The 10,467-nt window shown below is 32.7% G+C and overlaps 1 protein-coding gene across 9 annotated transcripts in view; it reads right to left on the bottom strand.

The window, feature by feature from the left end:
• The window catches only part of LOC116846727 (ankyrin repeat domain-containing protein 50), a 692,623-nt gene that overhangs the window by 209,629 nt on the left and 472,527 nt on the right, over positions 1-10,467 (bottom strand). For all 9 annotated transcript variants that reach the window (XM_032820946.1, XM_032820942.1, XM_032820941.1 and 6 more), the window contains one exon: positions 9,072-9,255. In XM_032820946.1, the coding sequence (XP_032676837.1) occupies positions 9,072-9,255 (184 nt within the window). The remainder of the gene's footprint in view (positions 1-9,071; positions 9,256-10,467) is intronic.

Genomic DNA, 10,467 nt, shown 5'->3' on the forward strand with positions numbered 1-10,467 from the left:
TATATATATATATATATATATATATATATATATATATATATATATATATATATATATAGTGTATATGTAAATATAACAATTTACACATGTATGCAATATAATAAATATGTATATTGTTATTTCATTTTTAATACTAACGACACATTCAAATGTTCAAACTTTAATATTATAAAATTTCTATGGGAATAAGAATAGTTTTTAATTTTTTATATCAAGGCGGTCTAAGGGTTAAAAACATGCATAACACAACAGAAAAAAATAAATATAACAAATATGAAAAAAACAAAAACTTCAAAAAAGTGAAAATACAGACACAAAATATAACAATAATAGAAAATATAACAACAATAGAAAACAAAAATATATAAAAGTAAAAATAATAAAACAGCATAACAGGCACCACACACAAGTCACAGAAATCAATTATCTGCTACACAATTATCTGGTTCACCAATTATAGAAGTCTGAAAATCATAAATCCTAAATTTCCGGTTTTAAAAAGCTGTGCTGTGAAGACGAGTCATCTGAGGTCATTTTGTTACTAGGAAAAGTTGTTGTGCTCGTCTGGCACAATGCGGCACAACTTCTCAAAATTCGAAAATGCAAAATTTGTTTTAACCCCCACTCCTTTTTTCTGAATATTTTGCAAACTGTGCAGTTTTTGTTACGGCTGTTAGTGGTTTCTTATTGTATTCGATTAGCAGAATATAGCACAACTCGCAGAAATCGATTATCTGCTATGGTTCAGAAGTTATTAGGTATTTTATATTTTAAGTTCAATATTTTTTTTCTACTAAACCATAGCAGATATCGACTTTCTACGAACGGCACAATGCGGCACAAATTAGAGTCAATCTACAAAAAAAATTGGGTTCATTTCGACAAAAGTGCGGGGCTGGAAAATTTTGGTTTTTATTTTATTTCTCGGATAATATTGAAGTTATCAATCTTTCGTTTGTGGCACAATTTAGCACAAACATAGCACAATACAGCGCAATAAAGAAAAAGTCTGAAATCGAAAAGTGCAGGGCTATCTGATTTTTCGTTTTTTTTTTATTTTCTTAAAAACGGTTTGAGATTTTTTGATGCGGTTTGCGACACAAGACGGCACAAACGCAGCACAATCCAGCACAATCGACGAAAATATAATTTTCGCAAAGTGCGGGGCTAACTTCACACACATGAAGATATCTGCCCCTAGCACATACACACACTGCTCGCCTGCGAGCACGTGGGTGGGGCGAGCAGTGTGTACGTGCGTGCACATTTTGAATATGAAAAGTGAACATTTTATATATGAAAAGCTATTTTAACACCAATTTCCTTTCTTTGCTCTATTATATAAAACTATAATTATATAATTAATTTGGTAAATATATAGAAAACTGGTGCCACTTCCGATGGGCTTGACCTTGACATATGTTATAGAGGTCACTTTTTTGAGTGATCTTCTAAAGATTTTAGCCGTCGCTCGTTGTTCGTTAAAAAGTTATTGACAAAAGAAGTTGCATCAAATGAATGTAATTTTTGGACAACGTATATTCAAAAACATCGAATTTGTATGCTAGGAAGGTGCCTGCCACACATACACACACACACACACACTGCTTGCCACACGGCGGGCTCGTGGTGTGTGCGTGTATTCCTATTATATTTGAAGTTTTACAAATAGAAAATAATAAAAATAAAAAAGGTGCCTGTCCCTAGCCGTGTAACTGGGGGTTACGCCCTCCAGACTCCCCGCACCGTGGCGGGAGGAGACCAAGTCTTTTATGAAAAATTCTTACTCTTTAGCTTAAGTACAATAGACTTGGCCCCTCCCGCCGCGGTGCGGACACAGTTTACATAATATACTTAATATACTCTGTTGATATTAATGTATTTTTTTTTGTAAATAACTTTTTAACGAACAATGAGCACCAGTTAAAACTTTTTGAATGTTACTTAGGGCAGTGGCAGACACATACCTAGCCTAAAAATTCGAAATTTTCGTATATACGGTGTCCAAAAATTACATTCATTTGATGCATATTCTTTTGTTGATAACTTTTTAACGAACAACGAGCGACGGCTTCAGAAGGTTACTCAGGAGGATGATCTCTATAACATATGTCAAGGTCAAGCCCATTGGAGGTGGCACCAGTTTTCTATACATTTACCCAATTATTATACACTCACTTCAGTACACTGGCATGTACTGAATATAGATGCAAAAAATAATTGCTATAAACAAAACATTTGTAAGGGCTAAGGCAGAGAACGAGACGTAAACGTTGTAGTCGCAGACGTAAAATAATGCAGAGAAAAACGTAAACGTAAGTCATGAAAGGATATTAGCCTTACGTTTACGTTTTTCTCTGTCTGACTTTACGTCTACGATTACGTCGCTTACGTCTCGTTCTCTGCCTTAGCCCTAATTCCTCACGAATTTTCAAAGTGTTCTAGGAATTAAGTCGCGAAGTATTCGCTATAATAAAGTCCCAAGGAATATTTCAAGACGAACTTATTGTGGTTAATTCTTCAAGAATTCTTCGAGTATTCATTGTTTTAGTTCTGTCTCTATATCTATTCTTTAATATTAATTCTCTAGGAATTTCTGTTCATCTCTGTGCTATCTGAGTTGTAATTACTGGTTGTAACACATAATTTCATAGCGACACTGCGATTGTTATTTGCATTTGCCTCGCTGATATAATTTGTTTTTAACGAAAAATGAATTCGTGCTATAACAAGAAGTTTTATCAATTTGCGCATTATAAATTATGGCATGATGGAATCGATAATATTGGATGATTGTCTAAAAATGCATCAACAAATTTGGTAGCCGTCAACGCTACTATTTGATAGTAGGTTTCCTTCATTTTATCGAAATTATAATTCGCACTTATACATTATATTAAATACATATAGTAGTTGGAAAATATAATAAGTTGTTCCTATATTTTCGTAGTTATGTGTAATAACATATGTATTCTTTTTCATATACATGCAATTCGTCAACACGCTTGGTTTTAATGTAACAGCTACTTTATAGAATTGCACTTAATGTGTAGGTAAGTTACACATTTGCATTAGGTATACTTCCAATGCCATTTTTATTCTAACGTCGTAAGAGCCGTGGCACACGGAAAAACTTAAACAGTAAGACGTAAGAAGTAAGCAAATTGACCAATCACAGTCATTGATTCTTGGACCGTAAGAAGAATCAATGATTGTGATTGGTTAATTTGCTTACTACTTACGTCTTACTACTTAAGTTTTTCTATGTGCCACGGTCCTAACCACGAATTGCGGTACTTTATATATCTAGTGACTTTAGGCTCATCCTTCTTGTAGCGCCATCTGACGTAAGAAGATTCAGATGCACAATTTTCCGACTAATCCTTGATGATCGTAAATTTGACGATTTCGGACTTTGAACTAAAATAACACAACCTACAGCTAACACATAGAGCAAAAGATTTTCATTAAGTAATATAACTTTAAAGAATCGATGCGGTTCTGAGTGGGTGCAAGACTAAAAAATTAAAGTAAAGCACCACAAAACGCAACTCAAAATACAAGTCTAACTTGCATTGAAACAAAAGTAATAAATCCTCTCTGCATAATGAAACCGACGACAGTGGCCAACAACGTTTAAGTAGACGGTGGGCCAACTCAGTTAGAAAAGTAACCCTCTTGTTAACAATTAACAACTTAATCTTAATAAAAAAATAAAAAATTGAAAAATTTCGGATGAGACAAAAAAATGAATACACCAAATACGCACAAAAAGGGGAAAATATCAAAAATAATATAAATACTTATATGCCGTTATAAATTTAGTTACTAATGCTGAAAACAAAGTCAATATAAAGATATGTTTGCGGAACGACGATCTCGAGGCAAATAGTGTGCAATAGAAACAACCAGCAATAATAACAAACAATACTGCTTGAAGAGATCGCAAACCACACACAAATATTAAAATTTAAATTTGACGATGATATCAGAATACCGTTGTCCTAAAAATTCTGCGTCTGTATATTAAGAATTCTCGTTGCAATGTCATATTTTCTACTTCTGAATTTTCCAATCGTGACGGGGATCAATATTCTAAAAAAATTCACATTGACCCTAAAGAATTTTTGATACTTCACCCTATGACATTTCTTTGAGTAATGACAATTGGTTTTTAAATACAACAGACAAAGTAATCCCACTTAAAGTGTTTTTTTTGCAATTTGGTAAAGGTTTATGCTTACCTTCTCTTAACGTGAACGTACAGTCTTTGAATCCATTAAATGCATTGAAAATAATCTCAAAAGGGATATTAAAGATCTTCGTGATTCTGTTAGCATCCATTCTGTTAATTTTATCACATATGTTTTAACAATCCTGTTCGTTATTCGGAAATTCAAAAAAATATTCTTAAATTTTATTATGGTACTAAACAATTCGTTAAACATAACCCTGACATTATTTTTACTAAAGCAGATAAGGGAAACATTACGGCGGTTATTGGGAGAGATACATACGTAAAAAAAATGTATAATCTTCTTAATGAAGATGCATATATTAGAGTTGACCGTGATCCAACTAATAAATTAATTAACGATCTACATGAAATGTTAACTAGATAGAAATCCATGTCATATATTAATGACTTCGATTATAGGTTTTTAAATTGTACCAATGATGTTTTACCTGGTGCATATGGATTGTCAAAAATTCATAAACCTAATTATCAATTTCGCATTATTATTTCCTCTACTGACAGCCCATTGTATTGTCTTTCATGTGTTTTTACACAAAATTATTTATAAGAATATTTCCCCACCAGATAGTAGGGTTCTTAATAGTTTTGAATTTGTTTCGAAATTTGCTTCCGTACGAATTGATACTCATTATGAGCTTCTCTCGTTGGATGTGGTCTCTCTGTTTACTAACATTCTAAATGATTTAGCCATTTCAGATATTAATAATCGTTGGCAATTTATTCAAAAATTCATCCAATTCCTCGAGAGGAGTTCATTACTGCTGTCTCGTTTATTTTAAATTCAACATTTTTTTTAAATTTAATGACATATTATTATTTAATTATATATTATTAATTTAATGACATCATATATTATTTAATGACATCATATTTAAACAAACTTTTGGCAGACCTATTATCTCCTTTATCTTATCATTATAGCTGATATTATTTCACATGACTTAGAAAACCATATCAGGGCTCTTAGTAGAATTCCAATACTTTTTTTATTAGGTATGTGGATGACATTTGCTTAGCTTCTCCTCCTGATGTTATTGAAGTTATTTTACATATTTTCAATTCTTTCCACCATAGATTGCAATTCACACTTGAGAAATCTTCTAAAGGTGACTTTAATTTTTTGGACTTATGAATTAGTCTAATGGATATTTAAAGTTTGAATAGTACCACAAACATATCTTTTCAGGAAGATTTTTAAATTTCTACTCCTTTCACCCGTTATGTCAAAAAATTGACATAATCTTGCTAGACAGAGTCATCCTAAACATTACGAAAAGAACTTGAGATTGGTCATTAACATATTGATTGGTAACGGCTACTCATTAAAATTATTGTTTAGGATAATTAAACGTCGCCTTCCTTTTCTTTTTAAAAAAACTTCTCAGAATTCGGTTGGTTTTAGTGATTGCAATTCTGAAATTAGAACTTCCTTTTTCACCATCCCTTATTTGGGTTCTATTTTTGACCGTTTCAAATTTTCATTTGATTCAAAAACATTTAGATTAGCTTATAAAAGTCTTAATCAAGTTAAACTTAATTAATTTATTGGGATACACAAAGATTCTCTGCCGAGATTGATGCACAGTAATGTTATTTACAAGATGAATTGTATGAATTGTGATGTCATATGTAGGTCGAACAGGGAGATTGTTAAAAACGAGAATAGCGGAGCACCGTAGATCTCTCAGGAACAATTTATCTTTTGTTTCTGTTATTAAAACATAGCAAATTGACAATAACCATATCTTTTATTGGGAGAAATTCTCGATAAGCTCTTTAATTTCAAGCGTTTGATTTCTGAAATGCTTTTTGTTAAAAAACTAAAACATAAAAGTTTAAACAATCAGACAGACACAGAATTTTTAGGACAATGGTACTCTGATATCATCGTCAAATTTAAATTTTAATATTTGTTATTTGCGATCTCCTCGAGCAGTATCGTTTGTTATTACTGGTTATTTCTATCACACATTATTTGCTTCGAGATCGTCGTTCCGCAAACATATTTCTTTATATTAACTTTGTTCTCAGCATTCATAGCTAAATTTATAATGGAACATAAGCATTTATATTATTTTTTATATTTTCCTCTCTTTGTACGTATTTGGTGTGTTCACTTTTTTTATCTCATCCGAAATTATTTAATTTTTGATTTTTTCATTTAAATTAAGCTTTTAATTATTCGGAGAACTAATTAACTACTCTAACTAAGTAGTTGGCCCACCATCTACCTAAATGTTGTTGACCACTGTCGTCGATTTGACCATAAAAAGAAGATTTATTACTTTTGTTTGAATGCGAGTTCGATTTATATTTTCATTTGCGTTTTGCGATGCTTTACTTTAATTTTTTGTTCTTCCACAACAATTGACCCTTACGCTTATACTTTTATCTTTTATATTGTCTGAAGAGGACCAAAATCGGATCAAAACGTAATCTGTATGTTTTAGTCTTTATCACATTGTAATATATGATTGCACTCTAACAATCGTGTCTGGCTCTTATATGCTCTTTCTTTCTCCTTTATTTTTATCCTTTATTTTCTCCTTTATTGTATTTAATATTGGGAGTGTGAATAAGTTCTCGTCGTTTCACCATCAGATGGTGGTATAAAAATTTTGTGTGTATAATTCAAGATGATGACGCATCTATATTGAAGTTCTATAACCTATGTTTAAAATCAGTGCGTGTCTTTCCATTAACCTATAAAGAACATTTTCTTTTCGTAGCGTAAAACATATCAAATTTCGTGCCAAATAAACCGTTTTTGCGGGGAATTTTACTGCACTACTTTATTCAGAAGAAATCCGTAGATGAAGCACACAGAATTCTTGTAGAAACCTATGGTGATCATGCTCTGTCGGAAAGAACATGCAGAGATTGGTTTAACCAATTTAAAAATGGTGATTTTGATGCTCAAGATAGAGAACGCAGTGGTGCACCAAAAAAATTTCAAGACAAAGAATTGGAAACATTACTTGCTGAAGATCCATGTCAGACGCAATCCGATGTTGCAAAATCATTAGGAGTTGATCGAACAACAGTTTCGAAACGTCTGACAGCATTAGGAATGATACAAAAGGAAGGATCTTGGGTGCCATACGAACTGAAGCCGAGAGACGTCGAACGGCGTCTTGTCACGTGTGAACAGCTGCTTCAACGACAAAAAAGGAAAGGTTTCTTACATCCTATTGTGACTGGTGATGAAAAATGGATATACTACAGTAATCTCAAGCATAAAAAATCGTGGGTTAAGTTCGGCGAAGCAGTAGCATCAACGCCAAAGCGGAATATCCACAGTTCCAAGCTCATACTCTGCATTTAGTGGGATCAGCTGGGGGTAGTGTATTACGAGCTGCTCCAACCTAACCAAACCATCACAGGAGATCTCTATTGACGACAATTGATGCGTTTGAGCCGAGCATTGAAAGAAAAACGGCCGCAATATGAGCAAAGACACGATAAGGTGATTTTGCTGCATGATAACGCTCGGCCGCATGTCGCGTCACCGGTCAAAACATACCTGGAAACGCTGAAATGGGAAGTCCTACCCCACCCGCCGTACTCTCCAGACATTGCGCCTTCTGATTACTATTTATTTCGATCGATGACTAACGGCCTGGCTGAGCAGCACTTCACTTCGTATAAAGAAACGAAAAAATGGATCGATTCGTGGATAGCCGCAAAAGAAGTGTCGTTTTTTCGACGTGGAATTCAAATGCTGCCAGAAAGATGGGAAAAAGTAGTCTCCAGCGATGGGCAATATTTTAATTGACTTGTTTTTTTATTATTTTTTTTAAATAAAGAATTTATTTTCACAAAAAACGGCGAGAACTTATTCACACTCCCAATACATTAGAGCCAATTTTATGTTTTTAATAAATAAACATTGTCATTGTACATTCATTACGTTCAGTTCGACTATTTTGTTATGTTCGAGCCGCTGACGACGAAAGAAAATATGAAGTATTTGATGCGCGACGCTTGCGCTTCAGTAATTTCCGAAATATTATGAAATGTTAGGAATAATTTCTTATTTCAGACAAATAAATATTTAGTAATCCATGATGGACATTTTGAACTTTTAATAAATTGAATAAATCAGAGATTATAATGTTGCAATTTTATTTTCGTAAGTGCTTCATGTAGTATAAGTCGAAACTTGAAACTGTCGTATTTCTTAATAGAGGCATAAAAAATGTTTCGGATAAAACTAAGTTGTTTTTGTCCAATGAATTAAAAAATATAATTTTTCATAGGCATTTCCATTAAAAATTTTTAAGTTAACCCCCGTTCCACCCACGGGGTTTGGGGTTGGGGGACCAACCTCCATTCCAGTTTAAAGGTCGTTCAAATCCATATAATTCAAAACTTAAATCATTAAAATCGATGAAATAGTTTCCAATGTATCGAGTTGTTAATAGTTATATGGATCACCCCGTATAATGTATTTGATTTGATATGCTAGTGAATATAGAACTATGAAAAGAATCGAATGGAATGATATAGGATTAATGCCAGTATGTATTCGTTGTCTTAACGTATGTCACTTTTAAAGTTTATGAGCATTATAATCATAAAGTAACTACAAAATATGTAGAATTTTAGTTACTTCTACGTATATAAGAAGTTATTAAATTGCTCATTTGTAGATCTAATATATCTATCAAAATCGAAATAATCTGTCGGTTGTAATGCAGTCTGTTTATATATTAAATAATAGTCATAAATATATTATTATAAATTATATTTATAGTGCACACATACACACACACAAACACACATAATGTGTACCTTATTAGTTATTACTTACTTCCGAATCTCTACTTTCTACGTCAGCATTCGCATGTTCCAGTAGAAACCTGGCCATTGTCAATCTGTTTTCTAATGCGAGTATATAAAGAGTGCTTCTTCCATCAGCATCCTTTGCGTTAACATCAGTATTATGAAATAATAATGTTCTCACGGTATCATAATGTCCCTCTAAAGCTGCAAGTCTATAAGTACAACAGATAATGCACATATATATATATGTGTGTGTGTGTGTGTGTGTGTGTGTGTGTGTGTGTGTGTTGTGTGTGTACAGAATATATACAGGGTGTCCCACTTTAATCGATCATCTCAAGTATCTCTGGAACAGTGCATTTTAGAAAAAAATGTTTCAGATAAAAGTTTTGAAATTTCGAAGAGGACGTAAGATGATATTGGTTTAACCTCAAGTGGCGTCGTCAAGGTCAGGACAAGATCACTTTGAATTTTTTAAATGGACCACCCTTTTTCATTAAATATTCTTATAGCATACCTCGAGAGCTTTCCAAAACACTATAATAAAATATTTTTTCATTAAGTATCTTTCGAATTAAAAGTTACAATATTGTTGCCATTAGCATTGGTACATAAAGTGTTCGACCGACGACTAAAACCTTTTGAATGTTGTTCAGGGCCATGACCTTGACAACATTTGTCAAGGTCAAGGCGATTAGAGGCTGTCCCTAATATTTTTATTTCTTCAAATTTTACAGTGAAAACGAAAATAATAATTTAAAATCATGGAGTAACATGTGCGGCACGATTAATCCCAAAAAGTCATATGAAAGTCACAATGTTCTTTGTGTCAAAATAATAGCTCGTAAACTAGACGTAAAGTCGTTGATCGGTGATCCATTAATTTAAAACAAAGCCATTGCTAATCCAGCCACCTAAGGCAAAATCGTATTATTATTTTCGTTTTCACTGTAAAATTTGAAGAAATGAAAATTAGGAACATCCTACAATCGTTTCGACATTGACAAATGTTGTCAAGATCATGGCCCTGAACAACATTCAAAAGGTTTTAGCCATTGGTCGAACACTTTGGGTACCAATGCTAATGGCAACAATATTGTAATTTTGAAGCTTTTTAACTCGAAAGATACTTAATGAAAAAATATTTTATTATAATGTTTTGGAAAGTTCTCAAGGTATGCTATAAGAATAGGTAATGAAAAATGGAGGGTTCCATTTAAAAAATTCAAAGTGACCTTGTCCTGATCTTGACAACGCCACTCGAGGTCAAACCAATGATATCATCTTATGTTCCCCTCGAAATCCCAAAACTTTTATCTGAAATATTTTTCCATAAAATGCACTATTCAAGAGATATTTGAGGTAATCGATTAAAATGGAACATCCTGTATATGTATATATATATATATATATATATATATATA

Source organism: Odontomachus brunneus, unplaced genomic scaffold (genome assembly GCF_010583005.1).
Source record: "Odontomachus brunneus isolate Ranch 3 - 2012 unplaced genomic scaffold, Obru_v1 Obru_scaffold_068, whole genome shotgun sequence".
In the NCBI taxonomy this organism is placed as follows: Eukaryota; Metazoa; Arthropoda; class Insecta; order Hymenoptera; family Formicidae; genus Odontomachus; species Odontomachus brunneus.